The sequence below is a fragment of the Hyla sarda genome, chromosome 5, assembly GCF_029499605.1.
Source record: "Hyla sarda isolate aHylSar1 chromosome 5, aHylSar1.hap1, whole genome shotgun sequence".
NCBI classification, from domain to species: domain Eukaryota; kingdom Metazoa; phylum Chordata; class Amphibia; order Anura; family Hylidae; genus Hyla; species Hyla sarda.
This window is the reverse complement of record NC_079193.1, coordinates 209,202,640-209,224,652: the sequence shown is the minus strand read 5'-3', so window position 1 is coordinate 209,224,652 and position 22,013 is coordinate 209,202,640. Positions and strand designations below refer to the sequence as shown.

At 42.8% G+C, this 22,013-nt stretch overlaps 1 protein-coding gene across 10 annotated transcripts in view; it reads right to left on the bottom strand.

Annotated features, from left to right (window-relative positions):
* Positions 1 to 22,013, bottom strand: part of MYLK4 (myosin light chain kinase family member 4) — a 186,982-nt gene that overhangs the window by 71,386 nt on the left and 93,583 nt on the right. The window contains exon 1 of one of the 10 annotated variants that reach the window (XM_056521026.1): positions 11,238 to 11,943. The exons of the other annotated variants lie outside the window; for them this stretch is intronic. Within the exon in view, the coding sequence (XP_056377001.1) occupies positions 11,238 to 11,918 (681 nt within the window). The 5' untranslated portion in view covers positions 11,919 to 11,943. Of the gene's footprint in view, positions 1 to 11,237; positions 11,944 to 22,013 lie in introns of those variants that run through there. 10 annotated transcript variants of the gene reach the window in all.

The window sequence follows — 22,013 nt, the reverse complement described above, 5'->3', positions numbered from 1 at the left end:
CCCCATCTCTTCTGAGTATGAAGGTACCCCATAAGTTGACCTGAGGTGTACTATGGGTGAACTACAATGCTCAGAAGAGAAGGAGTCATATTTGGCTTTTTGAGAGCAAATTTTGCTCGGGGGCATGTCGCATTTAGGAAGCCCCTATGGTGCCAGGACAGCAAAAAAAAAACACATGGCATACCATTTTGGAAACTAGACCCCTTGTGGAACGTAACAAGAAATAAAGTGAGCCTTAATACCCCACAGGGGTTTCACGACTTTTGCATACGTAAAAAAAAAATTTAAAAAAATCACTAAAATGTGTGTTTCCCCCCAAATTTCACATTTTTGCAAGGGTTAATAGCAGAAAATACCCCCCAAAATTTGTAACCACATCTCTTCTGATTATGGAGGTACCCCATAAGTTGACCTGAAGTGCACTACGGGCGAACTACAATGCTCAGAAGAGAAGGAGTCATATTTGGCTTTTTGAGAGCAAATTTTGCTCGGGGGGCATGTCGCATTTAGGAAGCCCATATGGTGCCAGGACAGCAAAATAACCCCCACATGGCATACCATTTTGGAAACTAGACCCCTTGAGGAACGTAACAAGGCATAAAATGAGCATTTACCCCCCACTGGTGTCTGTCATATCTTTGGAACAGTGGGCTGTACAACATTTTTAATTTGCACAGCCCACTGTTCCAAAGATCTGTCAGACACCAGTGGGGGGTAAATTCTCACTGCACCCCTCATTACATTCCGTGAGGGGTGTAGTTTCCGAAATGGGGTCACATGTGGGGTTTTGTTTTTTTTGCGTTTGTCAAAACCGCTGTAACAATCAGCCACCCCTGTGCAAATCACCTCAAATGTACATGGCGCACTCTCCCTTCTGGGCCTTGTTGTGCGCCCCCAGAACACTTTACGCCTACATATGGGGTATCTCCGTACTCGGGAGAAATTGTGTTACAAATTTTGTGGCGCTTTTTTCCCCTTTACCTCTTGTCAAAATGAAAAGTATAGGGCAACACCAGCATGTTAGTGTAAAAAGTTTATTTTTTTACACTAACATGCTGGTGTAGACCCCAACTTCACCTTTTCATAAGGGGTGAAAGGAGAAAAAGACCCCCAAGATTTGTTAGTCAATTTCTCCCGAGTACGGCGATACCCCATATGTGGCCCTACTGTGTTGCCTTGAAATACCACAGGGCTCCAAAGTGAGAGCGCCATGTGCATTTGAGGCCTGAATTAGGGATTTGCATAGGGGTGGACATAGGGGTATTCTACGCCAGTGATTCCCAAACAGGGTGCCTCCAGCTGTTGCAAAACTCCCAGCATGCCTGGACAGTCAACGGCTGTCTGGCAATACTGGGAGTTGTTGTTTTGCAACAGCTGGAGGCTCCATTTTGGAAACCGTGGCGTACCAGGCGTTTTTCATTTTTATTGGGGAGGGGCGGGGGGCTGTGTAGGGGTATGTGTATATGTAGTGTTTTTTACTTTTTATTTTATTTCGTGTTAGTGTAGTGTAGTGTTTTTAGGGTACAGTCACACGGGCGGGGGATTACAGCGAGTTTGAGCTGCCGCGCAAAATTTGCTGCATCGCAAACTTGCAGCCTGATACTCACTGTAAGCCCCCTGCCCATGTGAGTGTACCCTGTACATTCACAGGGGGGGGCCTCCAGCTGTTGCAAAACTACTACTCCCAGCATGCCTGAGAATGTTTGGGAGTTGTGGTTTTGCAACAGCTGGAGGCACACGGGTTGGGAAACACTGAGTTAGGAAACAATGTTTCCCAACCAGTGTGCCTCCAGCTGTTGCAAAACCACAACTCCCAAACATTCTCAGGCATGCTGGGAGTAGTAGTTCGGCAACATCTTTAGAGCCAGATGTTGCCGAACTACAACTCCCAGCATGCTTGGAGTTGTAGTTTTGCAACATCTGGAGGACTAGTTTGCAGACCACTGATACAGTGGTTCCCAATCTGTGCCCTTCCAGATGTTGCAAAACTACAACTCCCAGTATGCCAAAACTGTCCAGGCATGCTGGGAGTTGTAGTTCTGCAACATCTGAAGGGCCAGATGTTACAGCACTACAACTCCCAGCATGCCTGGACAGTAAGGGCATGCTGAGGATGTGTAGTTTTGCAACATCTGGAAGGGCACAGTGGTCTCCAAACTGTGGACCTCCAGATGTTGCAAAACTGCAACTCCCAGCATGCCCAGACGCCAAGGGCTGTCTGGGCATGCTGGGAGTTGTAGTTTACAGGGTCCTATTACAGCAATGCATGTCGCTTTACGGCGACGTGCATTGCTGTAAAGGGCCCGACCGCGGCTGAAGATCGACTCACCTGTCGCCGCTGCCGCCGTCTTCATCGTCTGGATCCGGGTCTTCAGGGACGAGGTAAGTACCGGGGCCGGTCCCCAGCACTCCCCCGTCCCCCGCCGCGTCCTCCGGTCTTCCTCCCGTCCTCTCCGGACTTTCAGGGGCCGGGCAGGACGGGAGGAAGTAACCGCCCCCCCTCCTGCGATTGGTCGGTTAACTAACCGATGGATCGCAGGGGATCGGAGGAGGTGGCAGGCTTGCCACCTCGCTCCGATACTCCAGCATGGTCCTGGCTGTCTGTGACAGCCGGGATCATGCGAAATTACCGGGCGGTCGGGTCCCAGAGACCCGATCAGCCCGGTATCGCCGCAGATCGCAAGGGCGATTTCCCTTGCGATTTGCGGCGATCGCCGACATGGGGGGCCTACATGGCCCCCCTCGGCGTTTGCCCTGGATGCCTGCTGAAGGATTTCAGCAGGCATCCAGTTCCGATCTCTGCCCGGCGAGCGGCAGAGACCGGAAAACGCCATGACGTATGCATACGTCATGGGTCCTTAAGACCCAGGGTGTGAAGACGTATGCATACGTCATGGGTCCTGAACAGGTTAAGGGGTTAAAAAATGTTAAATTTTTTTTATTATAAAGGGATTATTTGCTTTGGTCACTTGTTAATATAAATCCTCAACCATAAAATAACAATTTGGATCCCCTGAATTCAGTTATAATCTGTGATGGAACCTGGCAGTGAGTCCTCAGTTTCCCTAAAGCATCAACATAGAATAAACCACATTATACCATTTTATATCTTACTGACATCAATGCACTGTACATTTAATGTCTGAAAGGAGTACAGCAGTGGATAGAGGATACATGTTGTAATGCATAGTCAAGATGAAAAAAAAAGACACTCTTTGGAAGGATTCTTTACTTTGGTTAATAGTTGAGGGTCCCATAAGGCAAACCTACTTTGTTAACGGGGTCATCGAATGATGACAAAAACACTTTCTATTCTTGCTCCCCGGTGGCTCACTTTAGGGGAACATAAAGGCACAGCCTGCTATTTTTCTCTTCACTTACAAAGATGTACTCTCTGTCGCCATGGCTTGTCTTGTATTGTAATGGCTGCATGAGGGGCAAACCATGCACTCATGCTGTAGTCAATGGCTACACAATGTTCTTTCCAGTCTGACCACAATGCTCTCAGCTGACACCTATGTCAATGTCAGGAACTGTCCAAAGTAGGAGACATTCGCTATGGGCATTTGCTCCTACTCTGAACAGTTTCTGACATGGCCAGAGGTGTCAGCAGAGAGCATTGTGGTCAGACTGGAAATAACCACACAACTTTCTCTGGAGCATACAGCAGCTGATAAGTACTGGAAGGATTAAGATTTTTAAATAGAAGTCATTTGCTAATCTACATACATTTCTGGCACTAGTTCATTTGAAAACATTTGTTTTCCACCAGAACACCCCCTTTATTAAGGTAAACCCACCTGTGCATTGATTTACATCTCAACACAGATGTATCAAATAGCCAGCCAGCACCTGCCAGTTATGCTGTACATGTACCTCATATGTCAGAAATGTCTCAAAATGTATGTTTAATGCTTTATTCATACACAGTGTTTTGCAGTGTATATGGAAACTTTTTCCAATGTGATCTATCATTGTTGTTTGACATAAAGTTATACTTCTGTTTACAGGATTGTGAATACACATACTTAATTCTGGAGGACTATCACGTGGTAGAGATTGGCACAGATATCTAGAGTCCCCTCTTGGTCATGTTTTAACTTTTTTAGTATTATATAAAGCAGTCACTCTCTCATTTGTATATGTGTGCACTTCCATATACAGATATTGAGGGAGATGTATTGTGTGTCTATGTTTAGTTATTATTTCTGTTAGTGTGTGCGATTCCATACAGTGTCCCGACTTCCGTCTGTATTATAGTTTATTTTGTTGATGTTTGACTACCTGCATGTGGGACTGTCAGGGACTGTCACCGTGGTTGTGGACCCGTTGCCTAGGGCAGGTACGTAAAGTAGGCAGGGCAAAGCTGGTGAGTTTAGGGCTTCACTCTTCCCTGCCCAAACATGACAGTAATACAAAATCTAAAATTCATGGTGTTATTTTTACAATCATTTATAACATTGAAAAATAGCGTATGTGTGAGATAAAACCCTAAGTGATCTTAAAATAGGACAGGGGCAGTGGGGTTTTCTAATTCCCTACTGCTTTCTTGCTGCCTGGGCTATCGGCTATGTTGTCACACACAAAGAATATGAGCTACAGTGGGGATCAAAAGTTTGGGCACCCCAGGTAAAAATTTGTATTCATGTGCATAAAGAAGCCAAGGAAAGATGGAAAAATCTCCAAAATGCATCAAATTACAGATTAAACATTCTTATAACATGTCAACAAAAGTTAGATTTTATTTCCATCATTTACACTTTCAAAATAACAGAAAACAAAAAAATGGTGTCTGCAAAAGTTTGGGCACCCTGCAGAGTTAATATCTTGTACTGCCCCCTTTGGCAAGTATCACAGCTTGTAAATGCTTTTTGTAGAAGCCAAGAGTCTTTCAATTCTTGTTTGAGGTATCTTTGCCCATTCTTCCTTACAAAAGTCTTCCAGTTCTTTGAGATTTCTGGGCTGTCTGTCATGCACTGCTCTTTAAAGGTCTATCCATAGATTTTCAATTATGTTGAGGTCAGGAGATTGTGAAGGCCATGTCAAAACCTTCAGTTTATGCCTCTTGATGTAATCCCCCGTGGATTTCGAGGTGTGTTTTGGATCATTATCCATTTGTAGAAGCCATGCTCTCTTTAACTTCAGCTTTTTCACAGATGGCATCAAGTTAGCATCCAAAATTGGCTGAAATTTTATTGAATCCATTTTTCCTTCTACTCGCGAGATGTTCCCTGTGCCACTGTCTGCAATACAACCCCAAAGCATGATTGATCCACCCCCATGCTTAACAGTTGGGCAGAGGTTCTTTTCATTAAATTCTGTTCCCCTTCTTTTCCAAATGTACCTTTGCTCATTCTGGCCAAAAAGATCAATTTTAACCTCATCGGTCCACAGAACTTGTTTCCAAAATGCATCAGGCTTGTCTATATGTTCATTTACAAAGTTCAAACCCTGATTTTTGTGGTGAGGTCATAGAAGAGGTTTTCTTCTGATGACTCTTCCATGAAGACCATATTTGTACAAGTATCTCTTTATAGTGCAATAGTGTATCACAACTCCAGTGTCTGCCAGATCTTTCTGGAGGGATTGTGCAGTCAAACGTGGGTTTTGAATTGTTTTTCTCACAATCCTGCGAGCTGTTCTGTCTGATATTTTTCTTGGTCTTCCAGATCTTGCTTTATCTTCCACTGTTCCTGATAACTGCCATTTCTTAATTACATTCCGAACAGAGGATATTGACATCTGAAAACGTTTTGCCATCTTCTTATAGCCTTCTCCAGCTTTGTGAGTGTCAACTATTTTCAGTTTTAGATTTCTAGACAACTGCTTAGAAGAACCCATGGTGCTGATTGTTGGGGCAAGGTCAGATGAGTCTAGGCATTTAAAACCTTTGAGATTAACATCACCTGGTCTTCCCAGATGATGATTAAGAACAATCCATGACACTGGCAGGTCTCAGCTTTGCAAAGGGGGCAGTGCATGCTATAAATTCTGCAGGGTGCCCAAACCTTTGCAGACGCCATTTTTTTGTTTTCTGTTATTTTGAAAGTGTAAATGATGGAAATAAAATCTAACTTTTGTTGATATATTATAAGAATGTCTAATCTGTAATGTGATGCCTTTTGGAGATTTTTCCATCTTTCCTTGGCTTCTTTATGCACATTAATACAAATTTTTACCTGAGGTGCCCAAACTTTTGATCCCCACTGTATTTTAGTAAGTGGCCTGTATTCTGCTCATAGCCTTGCATGTCAATGATGGACAATTTCCATCATTCTCAATTTTTATTTTATTATAATAAAATTATAATTTGAAATACAATATATCACAACCTTAGGTAAAACTCAGATGCAGAGTTAGAATTCTGCTACAAAAATTAATCAAAATTTAAAACAGAATTCTGCTATAGTCCCCATCACAAAATCTGAAGCTTGCACTTTAGCACAGAATTTGTGTGGTTGAGATCTTGAAAGCCCAATCCACATTTAGTATACTGAAAAATGCTGCAGATCTGTGGTAAAAAAAAAAAAGTCATAGTGTGCTTTTCTTGCAGTCAAATGTAATAGAATCACAGATTAAGTGTGCACATAACCTAACTATAAAAAAAAAGGTTAAATACTTTTAAAAGTCCATGTTCAGATACCCTAAATATCATTCTGGTACAGAACAGTAACTTATTAGCCAGGCCATCAGTGTGTGTTTACACAGCCATGTGGAATTGTATCTTTAACAGGTGCCATGCTCTGTAAAGCAGCATATGTTGAATTCAAAAAACATCTGCTAGCAGGAGATTTAAATAAAATAAACAGGGAATTAGCACTGCCTTTAAAAGAAAGTAGAATAGACTGTACTGATCTGGTAACAGAAAATAAGTCATGTAACTTCCTTAATGCAATATGAAAACTTAATTTGGATAAGTATCTCTGTCATAGGTGGTAGTTGTCAGAATATGTATCAATCCAATAATATGATGCTGCCTTTTTATTACCATTAGGTTGGGTTTACACATGCAGCAGTGTTTTATTGAGAAATGTGGTTATTGGCCATGCAATCTTTTACATGTGAAACATGTTAAAATAAGGAGGGGAACATATTACAGTCTAGGCATGGCACAGGTTTTGTGCAAATCTCTTGCAGCACTCACGAAGCGAGCAACATTTGGCCCAGAGGGGGCATAGTTCTGCGTGAAGGGGGTGTGATTGCCATGCACCAAATTTACTATAATTTAGGCCTGCTAGAATACCACAGCTAGGAGCTATATAGATTTCTGTGTGTGCCTCTTGATTACTCTTACATTTGAAATTTGCAGGGGGAAAAAAAAGCATGGCAAAATTGCTGCAATTCGCTGTAAAATGAATGCAGTTTTGTCATGTTAGTTGTACTACATACTAGGCATGTGTGAGGCCACCTTAAAGCGGTTATCCACCATAAGGTGATTTTAGTACGTACCTGGCAGACAGTAATGGACATGCTTAGGAAGGTTCTACGCTTGTCTTGGGGCTAAATAGCTATGTTGTGAGATTACCATAACACTGTGGCTCGCTTTTTGTGAACTGGTATTTCCTGTTTGAGTTTTCTTCTTTTGCCTTCAAATCCCATAATTCCATTTTCTTCCCTCCCATACATCAGCCACCCCACCCATTGAAACATAAATGAGCTGCATCCATTCAAAAGACCTGTGGTTTTCAATCAGGGTGCCTACAGCTGTTGCATTAGTTGCAGATTGATCCCTCCACCCATTGAGGCAGACAGGCTCCCTGTCATCAGCTGACTAGTGAGTCAGGTCTCGGCCGCATTGAAACCTGGGAAAAATCCGAGACAACAGTCATTTTGTATGCTGTTGTAAATAAATATTGGGGTGAAAATCACATACGAATTGTGAGAAAACTGTCACACGCAGGTATAGACACTATATTATGAACTACATTAACTTTACAGCCCCTGTAGCATAGTCAAATAAAAATCCTGGAACACCCCTTTAAAGAGTACCTGTCACCAAATAAAACTTTTAATATAGTGTACCTTGTGTATTTAGCAGACACTTTCCTATTCACTTGCTTTTAAAATTATCAACATAAATATGTTTAAAATGTAATAGAAAAAATGGACACTAGGTGGCTCTGTTCTGTTCTCTGACACAATTAATAAAGTGAGTTTGGTCTCTTCCCGGCCTGGCAGGAGACCAAACTTAGGAAGTGTTTCTCTGCACTGAGCTTGATTTACAGCTGCATAAAGCCTCACTGAAAGTTGCAAAGAGCCTCATTGAAAGCTGCAAATAGCCTCACTGAAAGATGCATAGCGCCTCACTGAAAGATGCACAGAGCCTGAGGTCTTCTATTTACCACAGCACTGCAGCCATGTGAGGGTGGAAGTGGTCCCCTACCAGGCTTCAGTGATGTCATGCCTGCTGGGAAACGCCCACTTTCTTCTGCTGGGAGATTGCACTATGTGATCAATAATAAAAGGTATGATACAGAGCTTTTTAAAGCTGTGAATTTTTTTTAAGGGTGGGAGGAGTGTTAGGAGTAGTTACAGAAAATAGCCTGAGTTAGTTTAGAAAAGTTTATTTGGTGACAGGTACTTTTTAAGGCTTTGTTTAGATGGTGGAATGTCTGCACGGAGCAGAACATGTCGCGGCTAGGATGGCTCTGAAATGCACCATCTCATAGACGGCAATGTATTTCCATGCAGACTCTACAGAAAGAATAGACATATCTATTTTTTCTTGAACTCTGGTATCAGGATTTCCAAGGCAGAAACATCTGCCGCTGAAATTCCGCCATGTGCACAGTGCAGGAGAATCCTATTGAAATCAATGGTGCTCTGCTGCAGCGAAATGTCAGTGCATTATTCTTCTGCGGAATTCTGCATGGAAATTCCACAGTCTTAAGACATTTTACCAACAACAGAGCATCGGCAAAACATGCCTGCGGTAGGACTGCTCTAAAATGTGCCATCTTATAAAAAGCTATGCATTTCCGCGAGGACTCGGCAGAAAAAATTGACATATCTGCGGACTCCGGTATTAGGATTTCCACAGCTGAAACATCTGCTGCGGGAATTCTTCCGTGTGGGAGAATCCCATTAAAATCAGGACTCTTAAGATGCCTGATCGTGGGGGTCCCGCCACTGGGGACTAGGGATCGACCGATTATCGAGATGGCCGATATTATCGGCCGATAATCACGATTTTGGGCATTATCGGTGTCGGCAATTACCTTGCCGATAAGCCGACCTGACCCACCGCACCGCGTCGCACCCCCCACCGCACCGCCCCGGCCCCATTGCCTCCCCCATCCCCAGTTTTATAATTACCTGTTCCCGGGGCCCACGCTTCTTGCTCCTGCTGCGACCTGCGTTACGCTGTGCGCAGTGACGTGCGCGATGTGACGTCACCGTCAGTGCGCACAGTGACAGTTCAGGAGGACGCCACCGGAGCCAGATGTAGAGTGGACCCCGGGAACAGGTAATTATAAAACCGGGGAGGCGGGAGGCAATGGGGCCGGGCGGTGCGGTGGGTCGGGGGGGGGGGGTGGTCGCGGTGCGGCGGGTCAGGGGGGGCGATGACTGTGATAGGTCTCAGGACCCCCAGACAGGCAGGGGGAGAGAAGCGGGTGGCGGCGGTGGTCTATGGCACCGCAAAAGCCACTGCAGTGCATTGATTTAAAGCGCCCACTTTAAATCAATGATCTGCAGCGGTGTCGCGGGGGGATAAATAGCCGATAACTTATACCGGAATATCGGTATAAGTTATGGGCTATCGGCCCTAACCTACACCGAGTATCGGTATCGTCCCTAAAAAAACGATATCGATCGATCCCTACTGGGGACCCCCGTGATCTTGCACGCAGCACCCTGGTTACAATCAGTCCCCGGAGCATGTTCGCTCCGGGTCTGATTACTGGCGATCACTGTCACGCCCCCTCCCATAGGCTTGCATTGAGGGGGCGGAGCTTGATGTCACACGGGGGTGGGGCAGTGACATCACAATGATCTGGCCCCCGTAATCGCCAGTAATCAGACTCGAAGAAAACATGCTCCGGGGACTGATTGTAACCGGGGTGCTGCGTGCAAGATCACGGGGGTCCCCAGCGGTGGGACCCCCGCAATCAGGCATCTTATCCCCTATCCTTTGGATAGGGCATTAGATGTCTTAGCGCCGGAGTACCCCTTTAAAGTAAAAGCCCATTTACATACATGAACATGTGTGCACGATAATTTGTTAAAAACATTTTTTAATTAACTTTAACTCGCTATCTGTCAACTGTCAATATAGGTAATAAGATATAGATCAAATATTAAGAAAACAGATATAATAAAATATTATATGGATGATTTAAAACAAATTGGGTATATGTCAATATTCTGGGTTTCTGAGTTTGGCTACTTCCAAGAACAAAAGGAGGTTGAGTTTACATTCATTTTTGTTTTTTTGTTATTGTGAAAATTGCAATGCTCAGGCTAGGTTTTCCACACAGTTTTTTTTCTGGCATTTTTTTATTTTTATTTTTTAACTGCCACTGCAGTTTGTGTCATAAATTTTTTAGGAATTCAAAGTGATATTAAAATGTATCAGTTTGCATAATTTTGAATTGCGATAATAAAGGCAGCAGACTAAGCCCCATGTCTGTCAATTCTATGTCAATTCAAATATTTTGTGAAATGTTTTGTAACAACTGTAAATCATTTGTTCAATTTGTCACATTGTATGTAGAGAAAGTGTATTTCTTTTGGCTTAGTTATGTGATTTATATTTTAATCCACTCTGCTGGCAGCTTGCAGAGTAGCCTTTTTTTATTTTCTTTTTAAAAGTTGCCTTTTATACTTACATGGCTAAAAAAGTAACTTCACATCCATTTGGCTAGCCCGAATAACAACTAAAGTGACACACATAGCTACATACATGTGAGCCTACTGTATGCCTATGGGCCCTATAGACATGAGGATACCCCCCTCAAAAAAAATAAAAAATACAGAAATCTATATTGATTGATATGCCATGTAGATTAAACACAAATCGTACAAATCAAACACATGCAAACCAAATCACACATATAAACACAATTCTAAAGAAATTTAAGTATACCGTCCTATAAACTACAAAATGTATAAAACATCCTAGCAACTGTCAACATGCATAATGTACTATAAATATTATTAGCTGTAGTACAGAAAACTATACTTCTATTTATTTGGATTTATAAGCATGATATGCAACTGTTATCGATCTAGCTCACCTTGCGGTGTCTTTTTTTCAAACAACCATTTTTCTTCTTCTTGGTCTCAATAACTTTTATACACTTTTTTCCCTTATTTCTATTATTACCTTTCTTTTCATTTGTGTTTATTTTATTGTCAGCTCTTGGGGGTTGTGCTGAATATTGTCTTCTCTGTAGAAACTCAAACAATGTAGATAACTTTATCTGCTCCATTAGGTAATGGATCACTCCTTGTGTACCAAGTAGTATCTTTTCAACTCCATCTAGTCTTTTTGCCTGCTCTTCGGAATATTTATTTATTGATGATAGGTGGCTGATCATTTCCAGAAAATGTCCTTTCATTTCATAAATCATATTTTTAACTTCTGATGTTTCTTTTTCCTGATGTACTTTTTCGGTGGTTGGGTTCTCTATTTTTAGCACTTGCAGGTCTTTTTCAATGTCCACAATATCCTGTGAAATATTTTCAAGCTTTTCAAAAACATTGTCATGTCCCAACAAAAGAGTGTCAATTTTATGGCTTAAAAAGTCCAGCTTTGTATCCATAATGTTCTTGCTTGTTGGAGTCTTTGAGGCTAAAGGAGTCTGTAATGCCTTCTGCACATTAGTGGGCCCTTGATTTTGTATATCTTTCGGATCATACCTTTTGGCCAGAGAGTTCACTAGGGAAGTCTTGGAAATCTTATTGGCTGTACTCATAGTGAATGCTTACTCAGTGGAAATCTATATTCTGCTGAGATTTCAAAAGATGGAGCTGCAAGAAGTTCTCTGTTTCCTCTGTGTAGATCACAGCTGTTTACTGACCAGTATAAACTCCAGACAAGGCTTCCTTTATGTTGTTTTCCCATTCATGATGGCAAAAAACTGGTGATGGCAAAAAACTTCACACGATCGAAAGCTGGCTTCCAAAGAACAAGTGGTCCCCTTTTCACCCAGTTTAAGTATAATTAGAGAAGAGGACTGACAAATGTATGTCCTAAATGCAGTAAGCTCTCTGACGTAAGATGTACAACAGGGAAGGGTCTCTATTCTAACTTCAATGTAATCTGACAGCCAGGGGCCTGCAGGACATTTGAGAAGCCTTATTTTGTACAGGGTCTCTGCAGCTCTGTTCTTGCATGTCAGATTTATGCTTGTTTCATGCAACTTGATATTAGTGCTCAAAGAATAAAAGCCTGTGAAGAGTGTCTAAAACTGATGTAGATGAAAGGTTTACAAGGAAAAATAACACCTTATATATCAAATCAATTAAGCGGACAAGCAGCATGTGCATTGAAGGCAGTTGCCTTTTTGTCTACCTTACAGAAAATTAAAGGTCTTTTAAAATACAAAATTCACCTGTTATAATACAGTAATTATTTGTAAGGTAGTGATTTCTATGGGTTTGTGGGAAAATATAGATTTTTGTGCAATTTTCATGGCCTGTGTGTTTGCAGTTATGTCTATTTAAACACATATGAAGGAAGGTTGCAGCACTCAGGTTCAGGTGAAAATTAGGACTTTTTTATTCCGTCCAAAGTGCAACCATTTTCAAGCATGTGGCGACCGAAACATCACATTTTGGATGGAATAAAATAATCCTAATTTTTACCTGAACCTTAGTGCTGCAAACTTTCTTCATATGTCTACTATTGAGCCTTGACCCAGACTATGTGGATTGCAGGATCCTACACCAAATCTCATAGTGGAAGTGCTGCTTCAATATCTCTATTTAAACACATAGCTATTAACAGAAATAGCTTGTGTAGCTTTAATCTATGGTAGTTACATAGAACATAGCAGTGAAAAAGTGCACACTGTATCTATTATACAAAGCTGTAAACCCATCTATTATGTAATTACATAAACAATATCCAAAACATTATAGTACTGCACAGCAAAATATGTTGGATATATGTAATTAACAGATACAAAGAAAATGGAAAAACCTTTAGAAATGATCTGTAAGAGACTTGAAGATGTACTCTTACAGGGGTACTCCGCCCCTAGACATCCTATCCCCTATCCAAAGGATAGGGGATAAGATGTCAGATCGCCGGGGTCCCGCTGCTGGGGACCCCGTGGATCGCTGGTGCAGCACCCCGCTATCATTACTGCGCAGAGCGAGATCGCTCTGCACGTAATGACGGGCAATACAGGGGCCAGAGCATCGTTACGTCACGGTCCGCCCCGTCAATACAAGTCTATGGGAAGGAGGCATGGCGGTCATCACGCCCCCTGCCATAGACTTGCTGTTATGATTCGGCAGGCTGGAGGTGGATCCTCTGTGTCAGAGAGGGATTGGCATGGACCGTACCGGTGGACCGGTTCTAAGTTGCTACTGGTATTCACCAGAGCCCGCCGCAAAGCGGGATGGTCTTGCTGCGGCGGTAGCAACCAGGTCGTATCCACCGGTAACGGCTCAACCTCTCTGACTGCTGAGACTGGCGTGGTACAGAAGGACAAGGCAAGAGCAAGGTCGGACGTAGCAGAAGGTCAGGCCAGGCAGCAAGAGTCGTAGTCAGGGGCAACCGCAGAAGGTCTGGAACACAGGCTTGGGACATACATGAAACGCTTTCACTGGCACAAGGCAACAAGATCCGGCAATACAGGGAAGGGGAAGTGAGGCCTGGAGCAGGTGAGCTAATTACACTGATTGGGCCAGGCACCAATTAGCGGTGCACTGGCCTTTTAAATCTTAGAGAGCTGGCACGCGCGCGCCCTAGAGAGCGGAGCCGCGCGCGCCAGGACGTGACAGCCGGGGACCGGGACAGGTAAGGAGATTGGGATGCGAACCGCGAGCGGGCGCGTCTCGCTATGCGGATCGCATCCCCGCCGGCCGTGTCAGTGCAGCGCTCCCGGTCAGCGGGTCTGACCGGGGCGCTGCAGAGAGGAGAACGCCACAAGCGCTCCGGGGAGGAGCAGGGACCCGGAGCGCTCGGCGTAACACTTGCATTAAGGGGACGGGGATAAGATGCCAGGGGTGGAGTACCCCTTTAAAGGGGTACTCCCCTAGAAAAAAAAATGTTTTTATCAACTGGTGGCAGAAAGTTAAACAGATTTGTAAATTACTTCTATTTAAAAATCTTAATTCTTTCAGTACTTATCAGCTGCTATATGTTCCACAGGAACTTCTCTTCTTTTTGAATTTCCTTTCTGTCTGACCACAGTGCTCTCTGATGACAACTCTGTCCATTTCAGGAACTGTCCAGAGTAGGAGCAAATACCCATAGCAAACCTATCCTGTTTCAGAAAATTCCTAAAATGGACAGAGGTGTCAGCAGAGAGCACTGTGGTCAGACAGAAAGGAAATTTAAAAAGAAAATAACTTCCTGTGGTGCATATAGAAGCTGACATGTACTGGAAGGATACTTACCTGTTTAACTTTCTGGCACCAGTTGATTTAAAAAAAAATGTACCCCTCTCATATTTGTTTTTTGCTTAAATAGTGCGGTATAGGCTATTATTAGAGAATAATATAGAGGTTCTCCTGTATGGCTGTCATAGCTGAGTGGTATGTATAGCGTTTCAGCCATCTTGGTTTCTATTTGCCCATTGATATGGTTTTCTAATGATAACTACATTTCCAATGGTACCTCTTTGCAGAGAGAGGAGTTTCATCACTGCACTTGCTCTGATTCGTATCTTAGCAGTGGCAGCATGGAAAGAGCTGGGTGAGAAGGGGAGGGGCCTGAATTTCAAAGAGGGATCTGAAAGATGATGAAGAAGTAGTCCTTTAGTTTATATAAAGTCATGTGACCAAGGACAGATAACGTCCTGAGACAATTTTTTGGTGGTGTGAGTACTTGTGAAATGTAAAGATGCAGCAGAGCTGGGATGGAACAGGTGGAACTGTAGGAATACTGTGGGAATATGGGATTCTTTAAAGGTTGTACCTCTACTATTTGGGTAAAGACACTAAATGTTTTACATACTGTTTAATTGAGAGAAGATTTAGTTGTTGGAAAATAATTGCTTTCCTGTTTTATTGTTCAACTCATGGATGGCATTTGGTCTCAGGGCTCTTTTGATCACTGAAAACAATCTCGGATATCTGTGATAATTAGATGCCAGGTGAGCCCAATTTAACCCCTTGGAGATGGAGCCCATTTTTACCCTAAGGACTGGAGCATTTTTTGCACATCTGACTACTGTCACTTTAGATAAAATTCTCCTCCAAACGAAAGCAAGGTAAAATCAAGCACTGAGACCAAGATAAAATTCAGGGTGTTTAATTACCCACAATGCAATGCGTTTCGCGGGAGTTCCGCTTCTTCAAGCATGTAGGAAGGCAGTACAGACAGGGAAAGTTCTTAACCCATTCAGGGAAAGGAATTAACCCCTTACATACTAAAAATAATATTTTATGTTTAAAAATACAAAATGTACTCATAAATACAGAATCAATAATAGATACACATACATACATGTAAAGAATATATATATATATATATATATATATATATATATATATATATATATAAAATTAAAACATATATTACATTGGAAAAATATAAATAAAAGTAAAAATAAATAAATTATATGAAAAAATAAAAAAAATGTCTTTCTATATAAATAAAAAGCATAAATAAACTTATAAATATAAAATTTAGTAATTAGCGTGCATTTTCCAGGGTTTCATTCAAACGATCTGGAAGGAAAAAATCCAAAAAGCCTCCCTATTATTTAATCTCTGCATACGATTGGGTGTCTGTACTGGAATGGTTTCCAAAATAGTAAGTTTTATACTATCTATGCAGCTATTATGTTTAAGCTTCAAATGTCGGGAAACGCTATGGAGCATAAACCCGTCTTTTATATTATATTGGACCTGTGTTTATTCATACATGAGCGCACGGTCTGAACCGTGCGCCGCACGTATTGAAGCCCACAGGTACAAGAAAGGAGATAAACAGCAAAAGAGCTATCACAGGTAAGGTGATCTTTAATGAAAAAACTTAGTTATGTGTGACATAAAAGAAAAAACTGGATCGCCCATCATCTCGCAACACATGCACCGAGTCCGATTACAAGGAAAAGCACCAGGGGCAGCAGTTCGAATAGCTGCGATGGTGGGCAAATTAATAGACTTAAATCTACTAGGTGCTATAAGGTTTCTTAAATTTGGGGACCTGCGAAAAGTTACTACATCTGGTAAGCACAGTTAACATTGTGCGGTTATGCCCTTCATCTGATGATAATACACTACGGAGTGCATCCTTCAGTTTTTTTGTCTTCACTGTCACTTTAAACATTAATAACTCTGGGATGCTTTTACTTATAAATTTGATTCAGAGATTGTTTTTCTGTGACCTATTCTACTTTATGTTAGTGGTAAATTTTCATCGATACTTGCATCATTTCTAGGTGAAAAATTTCAAAATTTGATGAAAAAATTTTAAATGTATTTTTATAACTTTGAAGCTCTCTGCTTGTAAGGAAAATAGACATTTCAAATAAATTATATATTGATTCACATATACAATATGTCTACTTTATGTTTTCATCATAAAGTGGACATGTTTTTACTTTTGGAAGACATCAGAGGGCCTTCAAAGCTCAGGAGCAATTTTCAAATTTTTCACAAAATTTTCCAAATCTGAATTTTTCAGGGACTGGTTGAGTGGATTCGAAGGGCCTTTATATTAGCAATACCCCATAAATGACCCCATTATAGAAACTTCACCCCTCAAAGTATTCAAAATGACATTCAGAAAGTGTGTTAACCCTTTAGGTGTTTCACAGGAATAGCAGCAAAGTGAAGGAGAAAATTCAAAATCTTCATTTTTTACACTCGCATGTTCTTGTAAACCCAGTTTTTGAATTTTTACAAGGGGTAATAGGAGAAAAAGCCCCCCAAAATTTGTAACACAATTTCTCTCAGGTAAGGAAATACGTCATATGTGTATGTGAAGTGCTCGGCGAGCGCAGTAGAGAACTCAGAAGGAAGGACCGACAATGGGATTTTGGAGAGTGAGTTTTTCTGAAATTTGGGGGCGTGTCACATTTAGGAAGCCCCTATAGTGCCAGAACAGCAAAAAAAAAAAAAAAAAGCACGGCATACTATAATGGAAAATACACCCCTCAAGGCAGGTAACAAGGGGTCCAGTGAGCCTTAACACCCCAGAGGTGTTTGATGACTTTTCGTTAAAGTTGGATGTGTAAATGATTTTATTAATTTTTTTCACTAAAATGCTGGTTGTCACCCAAATTTTACATTTTTACAAGGGGTAATAAAAGAAAATGCCCCCCAAAATTTGTAATCCCATTTCTTCTGAGTATGAAAATACCCCATGTGTGGATGTCAAGTGCTCTGCTGGAGCACTACAATGCTCAGGAGAGGAGTCACATTTGGCTTTTGGAAAGCTAATTTTGCTGAAATGGTTTTTGGGGGGCATGTTGCATTTAGGAAGCCCCTATGGTGCCAGAACAGCAAAAAAAAAAAAAAAACACATGGCCTACTATTTTGGAAACTACACCCCTCAAGGAACGTAACAAGGGGTACAGTGATCCTTAATAGGTGTTTGATGACTTTTTGTTAAAGTTGGATGTGTAAATGGGAAAAAAAAAAAATGACACTAAAATGCAGTTTTTTCCCAAAATTTTACAGTTTTACAAGAGGTAATAGGAGAAAAATTTGTAACCCCATTTCTTGTGAGTATGGAAATACCCCATGTGTGGATGTCAAGTGCTCTGCTGGCGCACTACAATGCTCAGAAGCGGAGGAGCACCATTGGGCTTTTAGAGAGAGAATTTGTTTGGAATGGAAGTCAGGGGCCATGTGCGTTTACAAAGCCCCCCATGGTGTCAGAACAGTGGACCCCCCCCATGTGACCCCATTTTAGAAACTACACACCTCACAGAATTTAATAAGGGGTGCAGTGAGCATTTACACCCCACTGGCGTTTGACAGATTTTTGCAACAGTGGGCTGTGCAAATGAAAAATTACCATTTTCATGGACCACTGTTGCAAAATCTGTCAGGCACCTGTGGGGCGTAAATGCTCACTGTACCCCTTATTACATAACATGAGGGGTACAGTTTCCAAAATGGGGTCACATGTGGGGGGGGGGGGTCCATTGTTCTGGCCCTATGGAGGCTTTGTAAACACACATGGCCTTCAATTCCGGACAAATTTTCTCTCCAAAATTCCAATGGAGCTCCTACTCTTCTGAGCATTGTAGTGCGCCCATAGAGCACTTTGCATCCACATATGGGATATGTTCTTGCTCAGAAGAAATGGGGTTACAAATTTTGGGGGGCTTTTTTTTCCTATTTTCCCTTGGGAAAATGAAAAATTTGGGGTAACACCAGCATTTTAGTGAAAAAAAAACGTTTTCTTCATTTTCTCATCCAAATTTAACGAAAATTCGTCAAACACCTGTGGGGTGTTAAGGCTCACTATACCCCTTTTTACGTTCGGTGAGGGGTGTAGTTTACAAAATGGGGTCACACATGGGTATGTATTTTTTTGCATTTATGTCAGAATCGCTGTAAATCAGCCACCCCTGTGCAAATCACCAATTTAGGCCTCAAATGTACATAGTGCGCTCTCCCTCCTGAGCCTTGTTGTGCGCCCACAGAGCATTTTACCTCCACATATGGGGTATTTCTGTACTCAGAAGAAATTGCGTTACCAATTTTGGGGGTATTTTTTTCCTTTTACCTCTTGTGAAAATAAAAAGAATGGGGCAACACCATCACGTTAATGTAAAATATTACATTTTTTTACACTAACAGGCTGGTGTAGCACCCAACTTTTCCTTTTCATCAGGGGAAAAAGCCCCCCAAAATTTCTAACCCAATTGCTCCAGAGTACAGAAATACCCCATATGTGGCCCCAAAGTGAGAGAGCGCCATGCGTATTTGAGGACTAAATTAGGGATTGCATAGGGTTGGACATAGGGGTATTCTACGCCAGTGATTCCCAAACAGGGTGCCTCTAGCTGTTGCTAAACTCACAGCATGCTTGGACAGTCAGTGGCTGTCCGGAAATGCTGGGAGTTGTCGTTTTGCAACAGCTGGAGGCTCCATTTTGGAAACACTGCCCTACGATACATTTTTCATTCTTATTGGTGGGGGGGGGGGGACAGTTTAAGGGTGTGTATATGTAGTGTTTTACTCTTTATTATATGTTAGTGTAGTGTTGTGTTTTTAGGATACATTCGCACTGGCGGCGGTTTACGGTGAGTCTTCCGCTCGGAGTTTGCGCTGCGGAAGAAAATTTGCCGCAGCTCAAACTTGAAGCAGGAAACTCACTGTAAGCCTGCCCGTGGTAATGTTCCCTGTACATTCACATGGGGGGGAACAAACCTCTAGCTGTTTCAAAACTACAATTCCCAGCATGTACTGACAGACCGTGGATGCTGGGAGTTGTACTTTTGCAACAGCTGGAGGCACACTGGTTGGAAAACCTTCAGTTAGGTTGTTACTTAACTCAGTATTTTCCAACCAATGTGCCCCCAGCTGTTGCAAAACTACAACTCCCAGCATGTACTGATTGCAGAAGGGCATGCTGGGAGATGTAGTTATGCAACAGCTGGAGGTATGCAACTACAACTCCTAGCATGCTGAGACAGCTGTTTGTTGTTTGGGCATGCTGGGATTTGTAGTTTTGCAACAGCTGGAGGGCCACAGTATAGAAACCACTGCACAGTGATCTCCAAATTGTGACCCACCAGATGTTGCAAAATGACAAATCCCAGCATGTACTGAAAGACGGTGCATGCTGGGAGTTGTACTTTTGCAACAGCTGGAGGCACACTGGTTGGAAAACCTTCAGTTAAGTTCTGTTACCTAACTCAGTATTTTCCAACCAGTGTGCCTCCAGCTGTTGCAAAACTACAACTCCTAGCATGTATTGATCGCCGAAGGGCATGCTGGGAGATGTAGTTATGCAACAACTGGAGGTATGCAACCACAACTCCCAGCATGCTGAGACAGCTGTTTGGGAATGCTGGGATTTGTAGTTTTGCAACAGCTGGAGGTCTGCAGTTTGGAGATCACTGTGCAGTGATCTCATAACTGTGGCCCTCCAGATGTTGCAAAACTACAAATCCCAGGATGCCCAAACAGCAAACAGCTGTCTGGGCATGCTGGGAGTTGTCGTTTTGCCATAGTGTATAGTGGTCTAAAACTGTAGCCCTCCAGATGTTGCTAGGCAACTTACTGTCTTTCGTAGTCTGCACCAGGGAGCAAGCCGCGCGTCATCGCCGCCTGCTGCCGCCACTGATCTTCGCCCGCTGCCGCCGCCGATGGTAAGTGACCTCCGGCACCGGTGTCACCTACGGTTACCCTGCTCAGCCCAGATTACCGTGGGTGGGCAGAGCGGGGGAACCAAAGTTTAACCCCCCCTGCCCCCGATCTGCTATTGGTTGGTCGCGTCTGACCTACCAATAGCAGGGATAGGAAGGGTGGCACCCTTGAAACCTAACTCCGATCGCTTCAGGGGGACCAGGGGTGTCTTGGACACCCCCGATCCCCCTTATTTTCCGGGTCACCAGAGACCGGTGTGACCAGGAATAGCCGCAAACCTCCGGTGTGAATTCACCGGCGATTTGCGGCAATCGCCGACATGGGGGGGTCTCATGACCCCCCCCCTGGGCATTCGCACAGGATGCCTGATGAATGATTTCAGCAGGCATCCCGTTCCGATCACTGCCCGGCGAGCTGCGGTCCTTAAGTGATAAGAAGAGGTGGGGGCGTATCAATACGCCGTCCATCCCCAACAAGTGAAGGACAAACAGCTAAAGTTGGGTGTTCCACAATATTAATCAGAGCACAATTTTTAAGCAATATGGGGAAGAAAAGGGATCTCTCTGCTGCCAAAAAGAGTGAAATAGCTCAATGCCTTGGACAAGGTATGAAAACATTAGATATTTCATGAAAACGTAAGAGTGATCATCGCACTATTAAGGGATTTGTGGCTGATTCAGAGCACAGACAGGTTTGTGCAGATAAAGTAACATTGAGGAAGATTTCTGCCAGATCCATGCATCGGATCAAGAGAGCAGCTGATAAAATACCATTACATAGCAGCAAACATATATTTGAAGCTGCTGGTGCCTCTGGAGTCCCAGAGACATCAAGGTGTAGAGTCCCCCAGAGTCTTGCAACTGTGCATAAACCTTCTATTCGGCCACCACTATCCAATGCTCATAAGCAGAAACAGCTGCATTGGGAAGAAAAATACATGAAGATTAATTTTCAAACAGTTCTGTTCACTGATGAGTGCCGTTCAACCCTGGATGGTCCAGATGGATGGAGTAGTGGATGGTTGGTGGACGGCCACCCTGTTCCAACAAGGCTGCGATGTAAGCAACGCGGTGGTGGAGTCATGTTTTGGGCCAGAATCATGGGAAGAGGCCCCTTTAGGGTCCCCGAAGGTGTAAAGATGACCTCTGCAAAGTATGTGGAGTTTCAGAGAGACCACTTTCTTCCCTGGTATAGAAGGAAGAACTATGCTTTCTGTAATAAAATCATCTTCATGCATGACAATGCACCATCTCATGCTGCAAAGAATACCTCTGCATCAATGGATGCTATGGGGATAAAAGGAGAGAAAGTCATGGTGTGGCCTCCATCCTCCCCTGACCTCAATCCTATTGAGAACCTTTGGAGCATCCTCAAGCAAAAGATCTATGAGGGTGGGAGGCAGTTTACATATAAACAGCAGATCTGGGAGGCTATTCTAACATCTTGCAAACAAATTCAAGCAGAAACTGTCCAAAACTCACAAGTTCAAAGGATGCAAGACTTGTGAAGCTGCTATCAAATAAGGGGTCCTATGTTAAAATGTAACGTGACCTGTTAAA